The sequence below is a fragment of the Macaca nemestrina genome, chromosome 16 (genome assembly GCF_043159975.1).
Source record: "Macaca nemestrina isolate mMacNem1 chromosome 16, mMacNem.hap1, whole genome shotgun sequence".
Classification (NCBI taxonomy): Eukaryota; Metazoa; Chordata; class Mammalia; order Primates; family Cercopithecidae; genus Macaca; species Macaca nemestrina.
This window is the reverse complement of record NC_092140.1, coordinates 34,160,371-34,183,280: the sequence shown is the minus strand read 5'-3', so window position 1 is coordinate 34,183,280 and position 22,910 is coordinate 34,160,371. Positions and strand designations below refer to the sequence as shown.

General features: G+C 39.2%; 1 protein-coding gene across 23 annotated transcripts in view; it reads right to left on the bottom strand.

Annotated features, from left to right (window-relative positions):
- The window catches only part of LOC105481703 (RNA binding motif protein 26), a 93,866-nt gene extending 82,421 nt beyond the window's left edge, over nucleotides 1-11,445 (bottom strand). For 16 of the 23 annotated variants that reach the window (XM_071081162.1, XM_071081159.1, XM_071081163.1 and 13 more), the window contains exons 1-2: nucleotides 10,893-11,102; nucleotides 8,198-8,221 (exon numbers count right to left, since the gene is read on the bottom strand). In XM_071081162.1, the coding sequence (XP_070937263.1) occupies nucleotides 8,198-8,221; nucleotides 10,893-10,963 (95 nt within the window). In that variant the 5' untranslated portion in view covers nucleotides 10,964-11,102. Of the gene's footprint in view, nucleotides 1-8,197; nucleotides 8,222-10,892 lie in introns of all 23 variants that reach the window. The other 7 variants (XM_024792832.2, XM_071081169.1, XM_071081172.1 and 4 more) reach the window with 2 other exon arrangements.
- Nucleotides 11,446-22,910: the final 11,465 nt, after the last annotated feature.

Sequence of the window (22,910 nt, the reverse complement as noted above, 5' to 3'; positions counted from 1 at the left end):
ACTAATTGGAACTGCGGCTCTGTCAGCTCCTTATGACTTACCATATGCTTTCCATTCCTGTTATGCCCCATGGTTGAGTTTTCTGGTGGCTTTTGAAGCAGTTTGTCAACCTGCATAAGGGCTCACTCTGGCCCTTTGATTCCACCTACTTGCTTTTTGAATTAGCACCCCTTTAGGAGGAAGAGAAATTCTTCTTTTGCCATTTGCGAGTGCTTACCTCAAGCCCTAAGTCCTCTAGAGGTTACTACTTTCTATCAAGAGGACAAATAAACGTTGCCCTCTGGAATCAAAGTGCTGTTTTTGGAAGCATATAAAGGCTTTCCATAAGTATTTCTCTCGCTTCCTCCCAACTTCCTTCTGTAGCATCCATTCCTCTATTCCATGCCTTTCTCAACATGCATCAAGACTTTCAAGGTCATATTTGAATGAAAGGAAGTCCAGCCCCCTTGCGGCAATTAGCTAAATTTTATTTTATTTTTATTTTTGACAGTCTCGCTCTGTTGCCCAGGTTGGAGTGCAGTGGCACCATCTCGGCTCACTGCAGCCTCCGCTTCCTGGGTTCAGGTGATTCTTCTGCCTTAACCTCCTGAGTAGATGGGATTACAGGTGCCCATCACCACACCCGGCTAATTTTTGTATTTTTAGTACAGACGGGGTTTCGCCACATTCGTCAGGCCGGTCTTGAACCCCCTGATGTCAGGTGATCCATCCACCTTGGCACCCAAAGTGCTGGGATTACAGGTGTGAGTCATGGCACCCAGCCCCAAAGGGAAAATTCTGATTCTGCCCTCAAAGCATTTGAAGCCAATAGTGAACTGATTCAAACGAAAGTTGTTACAAAGCCCAGAACCAATTAGACTACAGGGCAACTAAATGACTCAGCCTCCACTCAAGTGGCCTAACAAAAAAAAAGGCATGCCCTTTACTGAAAATAAATCTTATTTACTTCAGTCTCTACAGTCCTTTTACACAAAGGATCTAGCATAAAACCAACTGAGGGGAACACAAAATAGTAAGCAAATGTGATCTACATGAGATGAAATAGTCAATGGAAACATACTCAGAGACTGCCCAAATAATAGATTAGATGGGGACTTCACAATAATGATAAAAATGCTAAAGAATTTACTGCAAAATGTGGACAACATGCATGGAGAGCTGGGGGAACTTCAGTGAATACATAGAAACTATTAAAAAGAGCCAAATGGGAAAACTTAGAAATAAAAAATTTGAATCAGAAATAACTCTCCTTTGCAGACTGGAAACAGTAGAGAAAAAACAATAGTGAACTTGAAAACAGGGAAAGAGGTTCATATCTATAATCTCAGCACTTTGGGAAGCTGAAGTGGGAGGATTACTCGACACCAGAAGTTCAAGACAACTCTAGTTAACATAGCGAGACCCCATCTCTACAAAAAAAAAAAAAAAAAAAAAATTTTAAATTAAAAAATCAGCTGAGTGTGGTGGTGTGTGACTGACATCCCAGCTACCAAGGCACAAGAATCCCTCGAGCCCAGGAGGTCAAGTCTGCAATTAGTTACAATCACGCCACTGCACTCCAGCTTGGGCAAGAGAGTGAGATGCTGTCTCTTTAAAAAAAAAAAAAAAAAAAAAAGGAAAATAACAAATATCCAAATCAAAAGCAAAGGGACAAAAGTAATTTTTTAAAACATACATGAGATTTGTAGGATACTATCAAATAATCTAACATACAAGGAACTAAATATAAAGTCTCAGAAAAAGAGGAAAGAAAAATGGGGCAGAAAAATTTTGAAGATATAGTGAACACGAACTTTCCAAAACTGATGAAAGACCCAAAACACAGACCCAAATTGGCAAATCTAAGAAGGGTAAAACACAAACACAGACACACAAGCCTACCATAGTCAAATTGCTGACCAAATAAAAGGAAGTGAATCCTAAAGGTAGTCAGAGGGGGGAAACAGACATATTACATTCAGGAGAACAAACACTCAAATGACAGCAGATTTCTCACCAGAAACAACAGATGACAGTGGCAATGGAACAACATCATAAAATAGCTGAAAGAAAGGTGTAAAACCAATGACCTAGGTTCCACTTTAAGAAGAAAAGGACAGCAAATTAAACCCAAAGTGCTTTCAAAGGGAATCATAAAAATAAAATACTGAAATAGAAAATAGAAAAAAAAGTTAACACAGTTCTTTAACAAGCTGAGTAAAACTGAAAAGCCAATAGCAAAATTGATTAAGAAAATAAAAGAGCAACCAAAGGTATAATTAAAAAGGGGAAAGGAAGCATCACAGTAAATCCTAGTTATTAAATGAACAGTAAGGTTACATGCAACTAACTTTATGTCAATAAATTTGGCAACTTCAGAAAAATCCTTGAATATCATAAATTGTCAAGAGTGACACAAGAAGGAACAGAAATACCTACACAGCCCTATAACTATCACAGCCCTATAATCAAAATCCTCACAACAAAAATTTCAGTCCCAGATGGCTTCACTGAAGGATCCCAAAAATTTTAAGAAAAAAAAAGTACAAATCCTAAATAAATTTTTTCAGAAAAACAGAGGATCGAATACTTCCACTTGTTTTAATATTATCAAATCTAGCGTAATACAACATGACCAACCCTGGTTTATCTCAGGAATACAAAATTGGCTTAATATTTGAAAATCAATCCTCCGGTGGATCACGAGGTCAGGAAAACGAGACCATCCTGGCTAACATGATGAAACGTCGTCTCTACTAAAAATTAGCCAGGCATGGCGGCACGTGCCTACAGTCTCAGCTACTTGGGAGGCTGAGGCAGGAGAATCACCTAAACCTGGGAGGTGGAGGCTGCAGTGAGCTGAGATCATGCCACTGCACACCAGCCTGGGCGACAAAGCCAGACTCTGTCTCAAAAATAAATAAATAAATAAATAAAATGAAGGTATAAAAATCAGAAAAGATGGTCATTACTCATAGATGATGAGATTGGTGTAAGAAAATTCCACTGAATCTATAAAATAGCTACTAGAATAAGTACACTTAGTAAAATTTCAGAATTCAAGGTCAATATACAAATATATTTATACTAAAAATAAAAATTAGAAAATCAAAAGTTTAAAAGCACTTGTAAAACATGTCACAGAAAAAAATATATAGCAAAAGAAATGCTTCTATATAGGAAAAATATCTCAAGAAGAATCACTAAGTCACAGACCTTGAACTTACTCCATTATTTAATACACACATAAAAGATACTAAATAAAACCCTAAGTTAAAAATAAACTTTTACCTATTTCAAAGTTACTGTATGTAAATTGAAAAGATTTTTTTCCACAGAAATAAGGTAGGTAGTAGGAGAGTAATGAGTAAGTCTATTAGGAACAGCTTACCATTCATTCATTTCTCTCATTCATTCTTTTCTCTGGCACAAAGGAAGCAAGAAGAGGGGAAAAAAAATCTTAGAAGCTATTTAGCTCAAGCTTGGGTTAGTCATTCTCAAGCTTAGGTTATGTATATACCTAACATGGGAATATTTTACATTTTGCTCATAATACAGTCCCTGTCTCTTGGTTTAAGCATGTAAAATAATTTTGAGAAGCACTGTCAGCCAACAATAAGGAAGTGCTAAAGCATACAGAAAAAAAGTACTAAATGCATTTAAACTCAGCATTCAGACAGAAAGGCCAAATAAGATTGCAGCAGCAAAATGTGATTATGAAAGTCAATTCATCAAAAGTTAAGGGGATAAAGAGATAAAGAAAAATGTTTTAACCAATAATTATAGACTACTAACTCTTCTACCAGCTATAACATTCATCAGGTTAGAATTACTATAATTCTTTTATGTGCAGCTCTATGGAGACAGCAATCTTGCACATAGCAACATTCAATAATACTTTAACAAGTAAATATTAATATACTTCAGTGACCTTTCCCTCTAAGAAGAAAAAAAAAAAAATCTGAACTAAACTTAAGCTTTACCTAAACCAAAGGTGCTAGGAGTAAAAATACAGAAGTAGACCCAAAGACTACGTAATCTTCAAATGGCTCACATATCTGCTGTTCTGAAGTAGGGTAGATTCTATAGTTTTACCCAAATTATTGCCTCTTCCCTTGGCTTTAGGTACACAACCTTGAAATTTCAACTAATGCACTTAATCAGATATATACTACACACAAAGCATTGTGCTAGATAATGTATATAATGAACGGGAATATAGTTAAATCTTAAGAGTTGGAGTCTGCCATCAAGGACCTGAGACTCTAATAATAAAGCTAAAATAACACAACTAAATAATTTAATGTACAAGTGATGAGTGTCATGACAAGTGAAACCAGTGCTGAGAGAGAAGTCATGGTGGGAGGAGTCACTTCGTCCAGCTGGACAGATCATAGATAGCTTTCTGGAAGAATTGGAATCACACTTCATCTTTGACTTCAACACACCGAAAGGATATAAAGACAGTACACCATAACACAAGGCTCTGGAATCAAAACGTCTTCTTTTGGATCCTGTCTCCATCATTTACTAGCTATGAATAAAGTACGCTATTTCATCTTCCTAATACTCGATTTCCTCATCTTCAAGAAACAAGAACCTATCTTGCACACAATGACTGTATAATGATTAACATATATTAAGAGTAAGCACTCAATAAATGGTGCCTACTACTAATGTTCAGAAAAAAGAAACAGTAAAAATAACATGACAGTGAATCACGAAAGTTCAGCTTTGCTGAAATTAAGACATATAAAAAGTAGAAAGATATCAATGGAAAGATAATTTAAAGCAAATCATTAGCTTTCTTAAAGGCAAGCTAAAAAGAATGCAATTTATGATCTGGGAATGCTGAAGGTTTTGATCAAGCAATGGGATATAAACAAGGCTGGGCATCCATGTCAGAAGAACTGGAAGGGAGAAAGGCCTAGAGATAAAAATAGATTTGTTAGAAAGCAAATTGCATTCATTTAGATACGGAGTGTGAGCCCCCTACTAAGCAATGTCAGTAAGGATTATCAAGAGAGAACCTCATGACTAAGTGAATGGGAGGGAGGAGAAGCCAAAAAATTTCAAGCCAGCATAATTTGGAGAAGTGAAATTAAAATAAGTGAATCCAGAGAACACTTCTTTTCAGAAATTAGTTTGAAGTTTAGATGAGAGATCCAAGCAGATATACAGCCAGTAATTAGAGATAAAAGCTTAAGACTGTGAAGAGTGGTTAAGTCTAAATATACTTATGTGAAAATAAATGCAGAGTAGAGGTTCTAGTTTGGAATCCATTAACAAGCTCAGGGTGAAAAGCTCTGAAATTCAATGCAAATGTGTATGTATTTGCAAATCCTAGGGAGGCTGTCTTTAATCAGACTTTAAAGGATCTACAATATACACTCCCAAAGAAGTTTTTAAGAACCACTGGCATGGATTACAAAGAAAACCATTCATGGGAAAGGTCTTAGTCCGTTTGTGCTGCTATAACAGAATACGACAAGACAGGCAATTTATAAAGAAATTTATTGGCTCACAGTTCTGGAGGCTGGGAAGTCCCATATCAAGGTACTGGCAGGTTTGAAAATTCTGATTCCAAGACAGACCTTGAACACTGCATCCTCTGGAGTTCCTCCCATGGCAGAAGTCAGTCAGAGGGGCAGAGGCAAAACTAACCTCTTATAAAGGCATTAATCCAATCAACAAAGGCAAGCCCCCGTGACCTAATCACCTCTTAATACTTAATGCAATTAAATTTCAACAATAATTCTGGAGAAGACAAACATTTAAATCTTAGCAGTAATTAATGAAATGTCAGAAGTAAAAAATGGATGAAGAAAAAAATATCAATGAAACAACACTGAAAAACACAATTAGAATCTGAAGAAAAGGAACAAAAGAGGGTAAGACTGATTTAAGAAAAGGAACCAACATATTAGGGATTCAAGGTAAGTAAGTTAAAAAGGCGGCATCAACACTGATGTTATACATGCATAGGGCAAAAAACATAAAAGTTTGGGCCTTTATTTTAATAAATATAAATTGAGTGGTAACACTGAGGTAAGCAATTTTGGTTCTAATTATATTACAACGAAGAAATTCTATTCCAAGACATTAAGAAGTAAATGGTTGAGGTCAAACTAACAAAAAATTAAAAGTCTGACTACTACTTCAAGATTTACCAGTGACAGGAACAGAAAGCTAGCAAGAAAGTGACTAGAAGCATTTTATTTTTTGTTTTGTTTTTTGCTGCTATTGCTGAGTTTTTCCTAAGGAATGGGAAATGGACTTACTATGCCAAAAGGAGCCAATTGAAAAGCAAAGGTCAAAGGAAGCAAAAATACTCAAAGGTTCAGGAGTAAAAAGATCATTTAGCAAACCCAAAAGAATAATTCTTCCTATCAGACAGGAACAAAAATAAATTTTAATATGGTGAGAAAGGTGTAGTAACAAGTACAGGTGAAGGAAAAAATACTACAAAAACTCCAAAGATGTTTATTTCTTAAACTCTAAAGCACTGATAACCATGATGCTTTAGAATTTTGTTCTTTTAGTAGCCAATACTATGAAAATGTCATAGTAAAAAAGTATATACAGTAATAGAAAACACTAGGATGCTGCATTGTGTAGCAGTAAATTAAGAATATGCATGTGGCTCTAGAGTTTGCCCACAGTTTAAATCACTGTAGGCAAATAAATCTTAACTTCATGCTTCAGTGCCTCAGTCTCATCACCTGCAAAATGGAGAGATAACAATGCTTACCTTATAAAACTTGTAAGTACAATAATACAAAATGTTTAACAACAATGCATACAGTTTAGGTGGTAGCCACAGCAGGAGTGTTGGTGATAATTCTAACAGTAGCAATAGTAGTAATGTAACCTATCTGTGTTTAATCAACCAATTATCTAAGAAAGGAGGGGAAGGGCAAGGCTCTCAAACAAGTGTCCCATTCAACCCTTTCCTATTATACCAATAAGGAAAGAGGAGGTTCCTTTGCCTAGACAGTTAATTAACGGCAGAAGTGAGATTTGAATACTGATCTATCTGGGCACAGAGACCTTCTTTCCACCACACACTTCCTCCACAGCACTACACAGTGGCAGAAGCACAACACTAGGCATTTTCTTCTTTACTACTCAACTCACAAAACCTGAGTACATCATTACACCCATCTGCCCCTCAATTTTATTTTCTAAAAAATTAAAGTTTCATTAGATCTTTCGGTGTCTCTTCAGAAAATAAAACAAACAAAAAACATGACTTTGATGAGTAAGTCCACTTAAAAGTTTTAAATACAGTAGAAAGTTTTTTGGTTTTTTTTTTGTTTTTGTAAGTTTACTACAACAAAAGAGCTTAATTTTTTTTCAGGACTTCTTATCATCAAAACGAAATATTAGAAAAAAGATTAACATTTAGTCTCATATTATTAGCAAGTATGACTAAGCAAAACTTTGAGATAAGAAAACATCAGTCTTAAGTGTTTCAAGATGACAATAAAGTTCAAAATTTTCAATTTGATGAAAAAGACACTGAAAATTATTTTCAATAATTTATGAAACTCAGAACCCTGGTACATGTACAGAAGTTATTAAAGAGTAAAATACAGATATGCAGACTTCTATTCCACGCTGAAAACACAACCAGGCTTTTTTTTTTTAAACATCCATCTGAAAACCCTTTTGCCCTAAAACCCTTCACTAGCTTCCCACTATCAATAACATCCAAAGTCTTAAACATGACTCAACAAAGTCCTGTGTGATCTGACTCCTTTCTCTGGAGCTTTCCACTGCCATTCTTCTCCCTTGTTTTTTTCTATTTCTTTCACTTCCTCCAAGATATCTTTTTTTGTCCATTTTTAGGACCTCCATACAATCTGTTCACCAAACCTACAATGCTTTCACAGGTCTCCAATCCCATCCTTTTCCCCCGCAAAGTGTTCTTCATCCTTCCAAGCTGAGATAAACATTACACCAGGGAAGTGTTCCCAGACTTCAACACCTATCTTTCCTGCTAAATGGTAAATAAAATGAAGAGAGTCATTTCACGTCTTGTTACCTATTTCCCCAATATCTTGCACACTGCTTAGCATAGAGTAGGTTAAGTACTCTTAAAATAAATGTTTGCTGAATTAACACGTTCAAAATGTGGAGTAAGTCCAAAACCATGAAGTATTTAACCAGCACAGGTAACTAAAAAGTTTTATGTAAGTTTCAATTTACAGCTTACCCTTGGTCCTCTGTATGTTCCTCTCTCAAACAGAGTAGTTTGGTAATCACAATGTTAAAGCAAAAAAAAAAATAAAAAAAATAAAAAATCCTTTTAGATAACAGATCATAACATTTCACAAAACCAAGGTTAGAAATCACTGATCTTAAATAAGTGGGATCAGCTTTTATAAATTATACAAAAGAATCCACCTGAAATGCAATTAAAAGGACAAGAACTTGGATAAGGGCTCAATTTTACCACAGCTACATACATTAGAAAAGGACCAATTACAATTCCCAGTGTCTAGGCTCTACTAGCAGTGCCTTATTTACGACAACATAATGACTGCAGTGCTACAGCCATCGAGAGTAGGCTTTATGATACATGGAATATGTTTATTAAGACTAAAGAAAAATTACAAGCATACACTCTAAGTGGCTACAGTCTTCTCATTTAGGTAAGACGGGGGGATACGGCAGTAAATCTGATATGAAACTGAACGCCTAAAGGAAAGCTATTTCAACCCAAAACATTTATAAGTTTTGTGTTCATCTAATAACTACTGAATGCTAATTACGCACCAGGCAGTAGTCTAAGATTTCCTTAATATATATTCATTATTTTCCCAATTTTACAGTTGAGGAAATGGAAGCCCTGAGTTAAGTAACTTACCCAATATCATACAGCTGGTAAGCGGCAGCGGCAGTATTCAAAACCAGACATTCTGCTCCAGAGTTCTTCTCACCCCTATACTATGATGCCCACTCTCCAATACACTGAAATAGGGCTTCCATCTGCACAACTCCACTCCAGTCAAACTATTTTGCTAAGGTTACCAACGACTTCCACTTTGCTACATCTAAGGGCCACCTATTTGCCTACATTTTTTCACGCATTCTGCAGCATTTCATAAACTCCTCTCTTTTGTCACACACTTGTTCTTTAATGACATAAAGCCCAGTTTTCCTCCTGCCTCAGTACTAGGTCCTCTTCTCTTCCCTATCTACACATTTTTCGTAGGAAATTTCCCACAATGTCATGGTTTTAAATACCATCTGCATGACTCCAGATTTCTCCAGTCCTGAGTTCTAGACTCATACATTCAATGATCTCACACTTAGATGTATCCCACAGACTTCATACTTACTGTATTTATTATCAAAACTAGCCAACCCCTTTCCTTCTCTCCTTAACCTGTTCTCTGCCTTCTCTACTATAACCCATTCAGTTGCTTGGTTTATCTAAGGCGATCATCACCCTTGATTTCCCTTTCCCTCATCTCCCACATTTAATCCATTAATTTTACTTATGAAATGTATTTGGATCTGCCTGTCTCCACCATCACTCTAATGCAAACTAGCCACATCTCTGCCTACAATAAATTCCAATGCAAACTAGCCACATCTCTGCCTACAATACCCTTCTGAATAGTCTCCTTACTTCCATTCTTGTCCTCTCAGTCGCTACAAAATAGGCAGACTAAAAACAAAATCAAATCAGTCCTTGTCTGCTTTAAATCATCTCACATCTTCCCATACATGATGTGGCCCCTATCTACTTGTCCAACTTCTCTTACATTCTCTCCCTCATCACAAGGCTCCTTGCAGCCACAATGGCCTTTCTCTTCCTGAAACACACCACAATTACTTCTGCTACAGCGCCTTTCATTTGCTCTTCCTTTTGCAAGAAACGTTCTTTTCCAAGACTTTGACACAGATGGTCCCTTCTCTTCTTTAGATGTTGCTCCAATGTCACCTTCTCTGAGAGTCCTTCCTTGACCAATGTGAAGTAGCCTCCCTCATAATCACTCTTTTACATGATTATTAAAATAGTCACAGCTCTATTAATATCTGGATTTATCTCTTGTCGATTTTAGAATTTAAAAGCTCTATCCCCAAAGCCTCCCGTAGTACATAGTAGGTACCTAATAACTTCATTAAATGCGTGAATTTTCCTCATTGCATTATAAATCAACCAATTCTGATAAAGCACTTGGTCCATGTTATATTTAGTATTAACAAGTCGTGAAAACACTCCTTAAATTTTCCAATCTAAGACTATTTCAGCACTCTAAGGCCCCCCCAACACAAAGTCTATCTATAGCATCCCACTTAAAACTGCTAAATATTCCATATGTATGAAGATTCAATTTTCTTTCTCCTCTCCAAGCTAACGAACGTGTAGGCGGGAAAGGGGAATTTTACTGGCCACCTCAGCACCTGTTACATCTTCAATCAGTGAAGAGAGGTGCAGATGAGCCAGACAGCACATGGGAGACGTGGCCTTGCTTTCAGGAATTGTATTTAGGTGAAACGTGAGTGATTTAAGCTAGAACTGCCCGAATCCCTAATAAAGGCCGTCTACTTCATTTAGAAAAACAAGGTAAAATAGTCTGTAGGAAGGAAAATACAGTCGGTTTCACTAAAAACCGATTTTGAGGCCCTCGGAAAATATTGGGGGTGGGGGGTTGGAATCGGTCTACAAATAACGGGAAAACGAGACCAGCTCAGCAATAAAATAAAACTCGAGTCAGGCTCTTGGGGGTATCTTGAACCTAGAAGCGAGGTGGACGAGGAGGAAAAGCCACAGAGCCCTGGGACCTCCGTTCACCGCTTCGGCCTCCACCGTGGGCGCTCGGGGAAACCGCACAGATCTGTGGATCCGCCTATCTCCCACTGCCATCCCTGCAGAGAGATATCCCCCGGATACTCACATGGGCTCGAGAGTCTTGCTGAGCCAGGACTTGAGTGCCTCGAAGTTTTCAATGATCATTTTAGAAACCATCCACAGCGGCCCTAAGGCCCGTCACACTCCTCCGCCCGCCCAGGTCGCAGCCGCTACAGCCGCCGCTGCCCCCGCCCCCTCCTCCGCGCGCCGCCCGCGTGGGCCGCGGTGGGAGGCGCCGGTGGCAGGTTCCCGCGGGCCCCGGTCGGCGAACAGCTCTGCAAGGACCGCCGCAGGCCGCAAATGCACGGGATGCCAGGAGCTCCCCGTCCCCGGACCCTGGCCCGGGCTGAAGCAGCAACGGTTTGCCCGGGCCCTCCCCCTTCCCTCTTCCCCAGCAAATCTACCCAGACCGGAAGCGCGACACGCGCTTAGACCCAGGCGTTCTCTCGGCCTCGGGACCAGGTGCTTGTTGGCTACGTCGAAAAGGCAAAAGTAAAGAAAGCGAAGGCGAAGGGCAGCTCAATGGGAACGATTCAGGGGGTCTTCCTGCCTCCCAGCACCCCCAAGAAGATGGCTGCCGATAAATCTCGCGATAATTGATGAAGTCTCGCAGTGGTTCCTGGAGCCTGCTGGGAAGAGACGTAAGGTCGGCGGAGAATGCGCGGGTCGAGTGCTGTAGTTCGGTTTTTGAGTGTGTGCTTTGCTTGCGGCCTTTGTGCCTTTTTATTCTTTGCTTATCTTTATGATATAAAGAACTTATTTCTTACAAGGAGGGAGTCCTAGCTCGTCCCCGAGCTAGAACTCCAGAAACAGCGGGAGCCCTAGCTCGTCCCCGGTAAGACGGCCGTGGCCTGTCAGCTGGAACGGATCAGCCGGATGGATCGCTTGTTAAGAGCGTACACACCCGCGTGCGCGACCCAGGCGGCCCGTAGGTTCCAGGTGCAGAGCGCGCTTCCTCGTCAATTTACCCAAGTGCCCTACCAGTACCATATTCTGTGTATGCTGTGATGTGAACGAGGTTTATAAATACAGGCTGGTCTAATGGAGCCCAACGAGACCGCCAGATGATTAGTGCCTTGTCCAACAGTACTCGACTTGTTGGTAGAGCCCTAATGACTCAGGGATGCTCCAAGGGAAAGGTGAGAGAACCTTCACGTCTCTCAGGTAGTTTCCAGCCTGCACTTTCCCCCAGATAAAGATAAGTTTTGTTATTTTTAAAATGCTCTTTATTTAGAGCAAATTCAGCCCTATCTCACATCGGGAGATTATATAGTATCAAAAAAGAGAGTCTTCATATCAGCAACCCAAATAAACTCTTTTCCTGGGTGATCAAATAAGTTTGATTCCTGCTTGAGTTCTATTTAGATACTAGGTGGAATTTTACGAAGCGTCTACGTTCCATGAACCCAGGTGGAATGAAAATATTCACAATCTAAAGACATTTTCAGTAAGGAGATCAATGAAAGCTCTTTATGAGAGACACCGGTAGGCTAAATTGTTCTTAGAAACTCTGAGTTTATAATTTGCTAGAGTGAAGTCTCCTCAAGGATTAAATGGAAAGATTATGAACTACAAAGCAAGACATTTGTTTTAAAATACAGCATATAGAGTAGAATACAAATTAGAATCCAGCTACTGAATAACCAGGGTGTTGATTAAAGTGATTTAGCTAAGTGAAATAAACCAGACATGAAAGGACAAATATTATGATTCTACTTACATTAAGTATCTAGAGTAGTCAAAACTTCTAGAGACAGAAGCTGGAAAGGTAGCAAGAGCAGGGGTGGAGAGGGTGCCCAGGAGAAGGGGAAATGAGGAGTTATTTTTCAGTGAATAATAGAGTTTCAGTTTAGGATGATTTAGATTCTGGAGATGAGTGGTGGTGTGTGGGTTGCACAATATGAATGTACTTAATGCAGTGGACCATATACTTAATGAAAACGGTAGGTTTTATATGTATTTTACAACAAAATTTGTTTATAAATTTAATACTGCCAAAAGTTAAAATTATATTTGTTTAGTCTGTTGTAGCCTTGCCACAGGCTGATGTCACCAATATTTTCAGCCTTATCACCAGCTATTCCATGACTCTGGTTCTCCACTTCAGCCTTCCAAAGCTTCTATCAAATACTGTATACCCCAGGTAAACTGATTTGCTCACCCTCCCTTTCTCCAAACATTTGTTCACTTTATTTTCACAGAGAACGCTTCTACTTCTTTCCCTGACTGCTCAAACTTTGCCCATCCATCTCTCATACCTGTCACTGTCTTCTTTAAAGTTTATTCTTCCTAAATAATAGCAAAAGCCTTTTAATATCTTTGCCTTTTATGCTGACCTCCATCTCAGTTCATCTTCAGTTACCCTCATAATCATTGCCTTTAATAGCAATAATTCAAAAATTTGGATCTAATCATGTCACTTTCTTGCTTAAAATCTTCACTTCCACATTATCTTTAGAATAAAACACATTATTTAACATCCTATAAAGGTTCTTTCATAAATCAGACACCTTCCTTTTTGCCTAGAAACTCCTTTCAGTGCCTTTCAGTCTTTGCTCCAGCCATCCTAAACTATTTTGAGTTCCTTAAAAGAAGTTGTTCCATGAAAAGACCCTTTATGCAAGGTGCCCCCCACATATCAAAGGAGAAATCAAATGAACAAAGCAGACAATCCAGTTTGGTCAGTAAAGAGTGTTTTGTTGGGGGTAACTTACAGACAGAAGCATGGTCTTGAGTGGCAGCAAGACAGGTAGATCTCTGCCCTATTACTCCCCAGACCAGTACTTACGTGCCATAAGGAAAGGGTGTACGTACTCTATAGAGACATTTAAAGGCAGCCCTCCAGACAGGCAAGAATGCTATATGCATCATAGCCTGTAATTTGTGTGATAACATCAGGGTTGCTTTGTTCTTACACTAAGGACAGTAAATAAAGTAATAATCACAGGACTGGGCCTAATCAGAAGTCAGCATGACAAATTAGCATTCAAGATGGAGTAACCGTTTGTCTCCACAGAAGTGTGTCCTCTCACTAAATTGAGCCATTGCAAAATGCATTTCCCTACCTTTCATTTGATGGATTTGTACTTACACGTCAAAATGCAGTGCATTTTTGCAGTGCAAAATGTAGCACCACCTTTGGAAATCCATCCTTCACCTCCCTTATCTGAAGCAAGAGTCCCTCTGAGATGTTCTGACATCAGCCTGTGTTTGCTTCTTTTATAGCACTCATAGCTTTATTTTTGCAAGTATGTGATTATCTGTTCTTTAGTGGATTATAGCTTTGAATCCCCCGCTTCAAGAACAGCCACTAATATATACAGCCAATTCTTATTCACAGTGGTTCTGTAAAAAGCCACAAATAATGAATTAGTGAATATGGAACCATTGCTACTAGGAGAAATACAGGATTAGGTTCCTTCAAGCCTCTTATCAAATGTTTGTCAACCAGCCCATAAATACCTTGCTTTATGTGTGTTTCTTTTAAAAGGCACCTTATGTAGGCAGAAAAAAAATTTTAAGGTGCCTTATTTAATATAGTTGATTCATTAACATCGAACTCATAGCCAGTGGCACTGTAACTTATGCTTACATGGTGTATGTATTTTCTCTTTAAAAAGAAGAGCCTTCTGGCACTTAGGGAACTAGATAGCCTCATCACTACACTTGGGGGGCATTTTAAACAGTGAAATCACAAAAAGCTCAAAAATGCAACAAATATAGCACTAAATAGACCATGAAAAGGACACTTGTTTCCAGTGTGAGGGCTAAAACAGGAACGCAAAGCATCCCCTTGTTTCACCAAAGCTGGGAACATGTGTATCACGTGACTCAAATTTTTTGCCTCTGTTCATGTCGACAAGTGACTGCAAAAGCATTCTAAGTATTGATTTGGGCATTGCAAATAAATTTTAACAAGTAGGCAAACTCACAAATACAGAATCTGCAAGTAATAAGGATCAACTAATTTTTTGAATGACCAAAGGAAGCCCTACCACTTCCATGAAGCCTTTCCTGGCCACTGTGGCTGATAGCAATATCTTCCTCCTCTAAATTTATAGTACAGTGTTTATTATCACTCCACGGCGAGTCATTTTTGCTTCCTAGAATGCTTCTCTTCCTTAACCATTAACATTTATCCTTTATTTATCCCTGCTTCATCTTCTTTGGCCCTGCCTTCAAAGGTAACAATTAGCTGATGTAATCATCAATTCTACTAAGAGAAGACTAAACAGCTGCCATAGACTACTTTCTCTATTCAGTAACGTACATTTTGGGATGTCCAGTATTAGGTTACCTGCTTAACATTTTCCAATACACCATGTTCTTTCAAGGCCTTGTGACTTTATTAGTGCTGTCCCTTTTGCCAGAATGATTTTCCTTATTGCTCAAATGCCAGTACCTCAGTGATACCCTAGACAAAGGTCTAGCTCCCTACCTGTAGAACAGGAGTTAAAACATTTACTGGGAAGAGATAGTGAGGACAGATAAAAATAAAACGTTTTACTTAGTTTTCTCATCTTTCTTGGCCTTATGAGCTCTTTTAAGGACTGGACTCAAGTTTATTCCTCTCTACTATCTGCTCTTAACTCTGTCTGAAACTCAAAAAATGTTTATTGAAGACACATGCTTTGTTTTAAATAGGAAGGAAGCAGAGGCAGGAGAAAATATTTTAGATAGGCAAGAGAGTGATATACCCTCTAACAGACCTATATTTCTTTATGGTTTATTACCATAAGTTGCCTTCATCTTTCAGCTGCACTGATCCCAGGAATATTCTCTATATTGTGCTGAATTCCTCCTCAGGTTTTTCCAGCTGTCTTCTCCAGTTGAGTACAGTCTTACTACTTTCAATAGTGCTTTTGAAGTCTTGTTTAAAAACAGTCTGCATTTCCAGTGATTTCCAGATCACAAAGAGATTCTGTATTTTCTATTTCTTTTACAGTCCATTACTCTACTTAGAATCACACTTAAGTCTTTATTCTCTCTGTAATACATCCCTGTTTGTGGTGTAAAGTGAGGATCTAGGCCATTTTTTTTTCTATAAGTCTACTCAGTTTATTCCTTCCTGTTGATTTTCTTTTTTTTTCTTTTCTTTTTTTTTTTCCTGAGATGGAGTCTCTCACCATCTCCCAGGCTGGAGTGCAGTGGCACAATCTTGGCTCACTGCAACCTCTGCCTCCCAGGTTCAAGCAATTCTGCCTCAGCCTCCCAAGTAGCTGGGACTACAGGCATGCACCACCATGCCCATCTAATTAGAGATGGGGTTTCACCATGTTGGCTATGCTGTTCTTGAACTCCTGGCCTCAAGTGATCGGCCCGCCTTGGCCTCCTAAAGTGTTGGGATTACAGGTGTGAGCCACTGTGCCCAGTCTCCTTCCTGTTTGATTTTTGATGCCACTGGTATCTTTCTGTTTTCATTTCATTTGTGTTCTGCTTCTGACCTATTTTTCAATTGGTCATTTTGTCTGTGACTACACCAGTACCATGTTGTTTTTATTTACTATTGTATTATGTTATAGAATATCTTAATATATAATAAGGCAAATCCCTCTTCTTTGCTCTTTTTCAAATTTAACTTGGCTAAATATTAATCTTGGTCTGGCACAGTGGCTTACACCTATAATCCCAGCACTCTGGGAGGCCGAGGCAGGCAGATCACTTGAGGTTAGGAGTTCCAGACCAACCTGGCCAACATGGTGAAACCCCATCTCTACTAAAAATACAAAAATTAGCCAAGTGCGTTAGCACATACCTGTAGTACCCAGCCCAGAGGCTGAGGTGGGAGAATCGCTTGAACCTGGAAAGTGGAGTTGTCAGTGAGCCGAGATTGTGCCACTGTACTCCAGCCTTGGCGACAGAGTGAAACTACATCTAAATAAATAAATACATAAATAAATATGAACCTTTAGTTTTCCAAATACATAGAACAAGATGGTTGAACTTGTAAAAAAAAAATCTTCATTGAAGTTATGGATTAATTTGGATTGAGTTGACATCTTACAATGTATAGCAGTCACAGGGGTGTGCAGCTCAGATCTCCCTTCAAGAAAGGACTCACTGCCCAACTGCAAGGAGCATAGATACATGACAGCCTCCAGTTGTTAATTCTTTCTGGGTTCACCTCAGCTTTCACGTTGAAGTTACACTATTCTCAGGGCAAACCCTCTCCCGCATGCCCATCCCCAGCTCAAGACTGAGCAAGGGATAAGGACCTGCTCAATATTGGGATGGCAGAAGTATTGTCAGACCGGCATGGTAATCTAATGGCTCTCCCACCCAATTCTGCTTCCCCGCTTTCCATTTCACAGGTGCTACTCTCCAGTAAACTTTTTGCGCTTTTAACCCCATCTCAGCATCCACTCCCCAGAGAACACTATAACACGAATTTAATCATCTGATTCATTCTGTTTTTGTACATTTTAAAAATCATAGTTAATAATAAAATTTTAAGTATTATGAAAGAGGAAACTATGAACCATTTTAGCAATTTAGACTGTAAAGGCTCAAGCATGGTTTCTCTAAGGATATGATACTTAAATGGTTAAGAAAAGTGAATTATGAGTAAAAGTCATGTGAATCAAAGTAGAGACAAGAACATTCCAGCACACATAATAGCCTGTGGGATGTTCCTGATATAAAGAAGAGTCAGGATCTTAAGGACAGAGTGGTGGGAGGGTATCAAATTAGGGACATGGGAAATGGCTGTCAGTCAAGTTAGAGGTAAAAAAAATTTCATGTTAAGATTTTGGAACTGGATTTTATTTAAAATAATGATGTGAAGCCATTGAAAGGTTTTTGGTGTTGCAGGATGAATTTAAAATAGGAACACACCAACGCATACTTCTTTTAAGAGAGAATCTGATTAAATTTGGGAATTTTAAAATAAAAACAGGAAGCATATCGTACTCTAATATAATAATTCAAGGGTTTTTATTTTCCTAGAAGATCAAGGTCATGTTAATAAAGGGAATATAGTTTTCTTATCTAAGACTAGCCACTGATGACTTGCAAAGAAAAATAACACTTTCTGTGATATCCTTAGGTAATTCAAGAGGAAACACTTGAGCAATTACTGATGTTGTAAACTGAGATCAGAAGACATACATAGTATCATATCCCAGAGCAGGCACAGTGGCTCACACCTGTAATCCCAGCACTTTGGGAGGCTGAGGAAGGCAGATCACTTGAGGTCAGGAGTTGGAGACCAGCCTGGCTTACATGGTGAAACCCATCTCTACTAAACAAAAAAATTAGCTGGACATGGTGGTGGGTTCCTGTAATCCCAGCTACTTGGGAGGGAGGCTGAGACAGGAGAATCACTTGAACCCAGGAGGCAGATGTTGCAGTGAACTGAGATTGCGCCACTGCACTCCAGCTTGGGCAACAGGGCAACAGAGTGAGACTCCATCTCAAAAAAAAAAAAAGACATACTATCATATCCCCCTAAATTGGACCAGAGCACTTCTGGCATAAAAAGCTTTTTTAAGGCCGAGTGCTGTGGCTCACACCTGTAATCCAGCACTTTGGGAGGCTGATGGGGTGGATCACCTGAGGTCAGGAGTTTGAGACCAGCCTGGCCAACATGGCAAAACCCTGTCTCTATTTTAATACAAAAATTAGCCGGGAACGGTAGCACACACCTGTAATCCCAGCTACTCGGGAGGCTGAGGCAGGAGAATCACTGGAACGCAGGAGGCGAAGGTTGCAGCAAACCAAGATCACACCACTGCACTCCAGCCTGGGAAACAGATTGAGACCCCATCTCAAAAAACCAAAACCAAAATACAAAAAGCTTTTTTTGCTTTTGTTTTGTGTGTGTGTGTGATGGAGTCTCTGTGTCACCCAGACTAGAGTACAGTGGCATAATCTCAGCTCACTACAACCTCTACCTCCTGGGCTCAAGTGATCCTCTTACCTCAGCCTCCTGAGTAACTGGGACCACAGGCACATGACACTCATGCCTGGTTAATTTCCTTTTTGTATTTTTGGTAGACGGGGTTTCACCATGTTGCCCAGGCTGATCTCTTGAGCTCAAGTGATCTGCCTGCTTGCCTTGGCCTCTCAAAGTGCTGGGATTACAGGCATGAGCCACCACACCTACCTAAAAAGCTTTGAGAGGCAATCACCAACTCTTCAGGGGGCACTCTGTTTATACCCATGATGAATTATGACTCCATCTCTATAGGTGCTGTGGAACTGCTTATGGATATGGTTATGGTGAGTAATAATCATAACATTAAAAAGGTACATATACATATATTGCATGTTCACACACACAGACATGCAGACACAAACTCTCCCATACAAACAGTCAAATGAGGACAGGTAAGTATAAATCTCAGCATCCAGAGGAAAAACATGTATGTAATATTATTAAAGATGTAAGTGAAATGATGTGATACTTGTGCTATCAAAATGATTTGAAATGGAATAAGGAGAGAGAGTAGAGTATCAATGAAATAAGATTGGACATGAGTTGACTGTGGTTGAAATTAGATGATAGGGATGGTTGTAATTCTTTGAGCTCTTACATATTGAAATTTTCCATAATAAAAAAAGTTTTTTAAAAAAATCTGTTAAGGCAGAGAGACCCAGAAAACAAAAAGATCTCTGGGAATGTCTAACAGACTGGCTACAATGGAAGTTTCAGGAAAGCAGAGATTTTGCCTGTCTTTTCTACAACTGTATCTCTTGTGCTTAGAGAAGTTGATAGCACGTGGCAGGTTCTGTTGTTGAATGAATGAACGTTGGAGAATAAAACCCATAACCTAGGTGACTGTCAGCTCAGACAAAGTTAAGAATCCTGGGGTTCACTCACCTGTCACACTACAAATGGCATTTGTTAGTTATTATAAGAATAAATAACCACTCCAAGAGAAAGCAGATTCACAAACTTTCACCATGGATTTCATAAGTAGATATGCACATGTTTATATGCATATGATCCCACCTAGAAAGCTGCTATCGTATCATTTCATTTCATTCCTTTTTTTCCCAACAAATATTTATTGTAGAGGTATCTCTGTCCTTCAAGCCAAAAATCGGGGAAAAAATCAGAAAAGAAATCTTACTTGCTTACTAATTGAAGTGTGGAAAGGCACAGATAATCTTTTGAAGAAAATTCACCTTTGCATATTGTTCTTAGTTCCTTAGTAGCCTTGGGACAAAACTGAAAAAGGTAATGATGTAGAACCTTAATTAGGGCTTTTGAAATTTGAGGCCTTTTTTTTTGTTGTTGTTGTTGTTGTTGAGACGGAGTCTTGCTTTGTCGCCCAGGCTGGAGTGCAGTGGCCGGATCTCAGCTCACTGCAAGCTCCACCTCCCGGGTTTACGCCATTCTCCTGTGAGGCCATTTTTATTGGGGGTCAGAACCTAAGCCAGGAAAACAACCAATAACATTGCAATAACAAACATCAGGCATAATGAAATGCCCTTAGGAGACACTGTCGAAAGTTTTGAAGCTGCACTGTCCCATCCTCCAGACAACAAAGAGAAAAAACAGTCTGCAACACCTACAAACAATAGTACATAAGTTAGGAAGAGGCTAGGTTTGGCTGCAGTAATGAACAACAACAAGGGTTCATTCCTCTCACACCCTGTATGTCCATTACAGGTTAGCTACACCTCTACTCCACGTGGTCCTCCCTCCAGGTCCCAGACTGATGGAGCAGCCTCTGTCTGTTTGGAACATTGTCAGTCATAATGGTGGACACAAAAGAGATTATGGCAAACCATGTTTTGTCTCCTACAATTTCTGCTCACTTCTCTCCACATTTCATTAACCAGAGCAAGTCATGTGACCAAGCCTGATTCAAAATAGGCTGGAGCAAGGAGGAGCAGCAAACATAAGTGAGTTTATAATATAATCTACCATACAAGGTGAACCAGAATTTAGGAATGAGCTCACAGCCTGCATTTCATGTAACTGCCAGAGCTCAGACAGGATTTGATCCTTCCTTCCCAGAAGAAAGAGTTGACTCCCTTAACAGCATCAGCTGGACCAATTCCTGGCTGTGGAAGCAGCATTCATCATGTGTTTTCATAGTAAATGAATAGTAAACATAGGGGGTAGAACAAACTACACTGCCACATACCATAGCCACTACCAATTTGTGGCTGTTGAGTTCTTGTGGCTATTTGGCATTGTGGTGTGCAGTAAGTATAAAATGTGCACCAAATTTCAAAGCCTTAGAAAAAACGTGAACAATGTTTTTCATGTGTTGTTCTTCAACAACAAAAAAGTAAAATATCTTCATTTTTACATTAATTGCACATTGAAAGAATAATATTTTGGATATATTGGCCTATAAATATGTTAAATAAAGTATATTAATAAAATTAATTTCACTTTTTTTTTTTTGAGATGGAGTTTCACTCTGTTGCCCAGGCTGGAGTGCAGTGGCACAATCTCTGCTCACTGTAACGTCTGCCTCCCAGGTGCAAGTGATTCTCCTGCTTCAGCCACCTGAGTAGCTGGGATTACAGGCAGCTGCCACCATGCCTATCTAATTTTTTTGTATTTTTCGTAGACATGGGGTTTCATCATGTTGACCAGGTTGGTTTTGAACTCTTGTCCTCAAGTGATCTGCCTGCCTCGGCCTCCCAAAGTGCTAGGATTACAGACGTGAGCCACCGCGCCTGGCCCTCACCTTTTTATTACTATTTTTTATTTAAAAGCGTAGCCCCTAGAAAACTTAAAATTACATATGCAGCTCACATATTTTTGTCGGACAGTGCCTTCCTAAAAGGTAAGAACTTTTTCCTCTCATGTGAAATAAAGGAGAGGAATAAAGAGCTCAGTGTATTAATAGAGTAACTCTTAGTCCTCTTACTCTGTACTGCTTTGGTATGTTTTAGAATGCTTCTATGAAGCTACTACTGAAAACACCATTGGCATTTGTTCAGTTTGGGAAGCTCAGGTGTGGTAGGACCCAGGGAGGGAAGAGTACCTGCAGGGGGACCAGCCAATACTGAGAGCAAAGTGGGGGCCACCACCCTTCCTTTTGTAAACTATTAAGTAATAATAAACACTTACCAGCAGATGAATTACTGGATAGAGATGAACACTCACCAGCAGTGTGAGGCCCCATAGCTTCTCTGATCTCTCTCACCAGAGAATGTTAAGAGGTATACCCGTTCTAGTTCAAGAAGGAAAAGCCTTCTACAACTGGCTTAGATGAGTAAGGGAAGGCTATAATTAGATTTGTATGGAGTGTATATGGGGCTGAGGGAGGGGTAGCCAAGAAAGATACAATGGGGGTGGTAGAAGGAAACGAAAATATTGTAATGGTCCATGTGAGATGTTGGAAGTTTGAACTAGAGTGTTAATGGTGTTGATATTTTCAAAATGATAGACATTATGTGTCTATCATTTAAAAAACAACTATTCAGCTCTATCAATTGAAGATCTGCTTTCAGCCACCATTCTTTTCTCTTTACAGGCAAGCAAGAGTTGTTTGTACTCACTGTCTCAGCTTCCTCTCCTCCCATCACTCCAGTATGAACTAGTTCTGTCTCCACCATTTTACCAAAACACTTCTTGCCAAGATTATCAGTGATTTGCTTTTCACTGACATTGACTAAATGTAATGTCCACATTTAGTCCTGTGTTATTTGACCAAATATAACATTTGACAACATTGTTCATGTTTTTTTCTTGAAACGCTTTTTTCCCCACTATTTTTACTGTATCACAATCTTGGTTTTTTTTTCCCCCTGATTTTTCTGAACCCTCTAAAGTATCCTTCTTGAACTTCACCACACTTCATATGGATGTGCCTTGGAATTCCTGCTGGTTCTTTTTTCAATCTAAACATGATCCCCAACCCATCTTACCTATTTTTACTAGTTAAACTCCTATATCCATGCTGATGTTTCCCAAAGGTCATTACTTGGATGTCTTCTAGGCATTTCAAATCAGTCTCCAAAACTAAACTCATTATCTTCACTAACCAATTTTGCCCCTTTCCTGTGATATGTCACTCATAGAAAGCCACCATGATCCAATTGCTCAAGTCAAAAATCTAGGTATCATCCTTCTTCTTTTACCACTATCCAATTA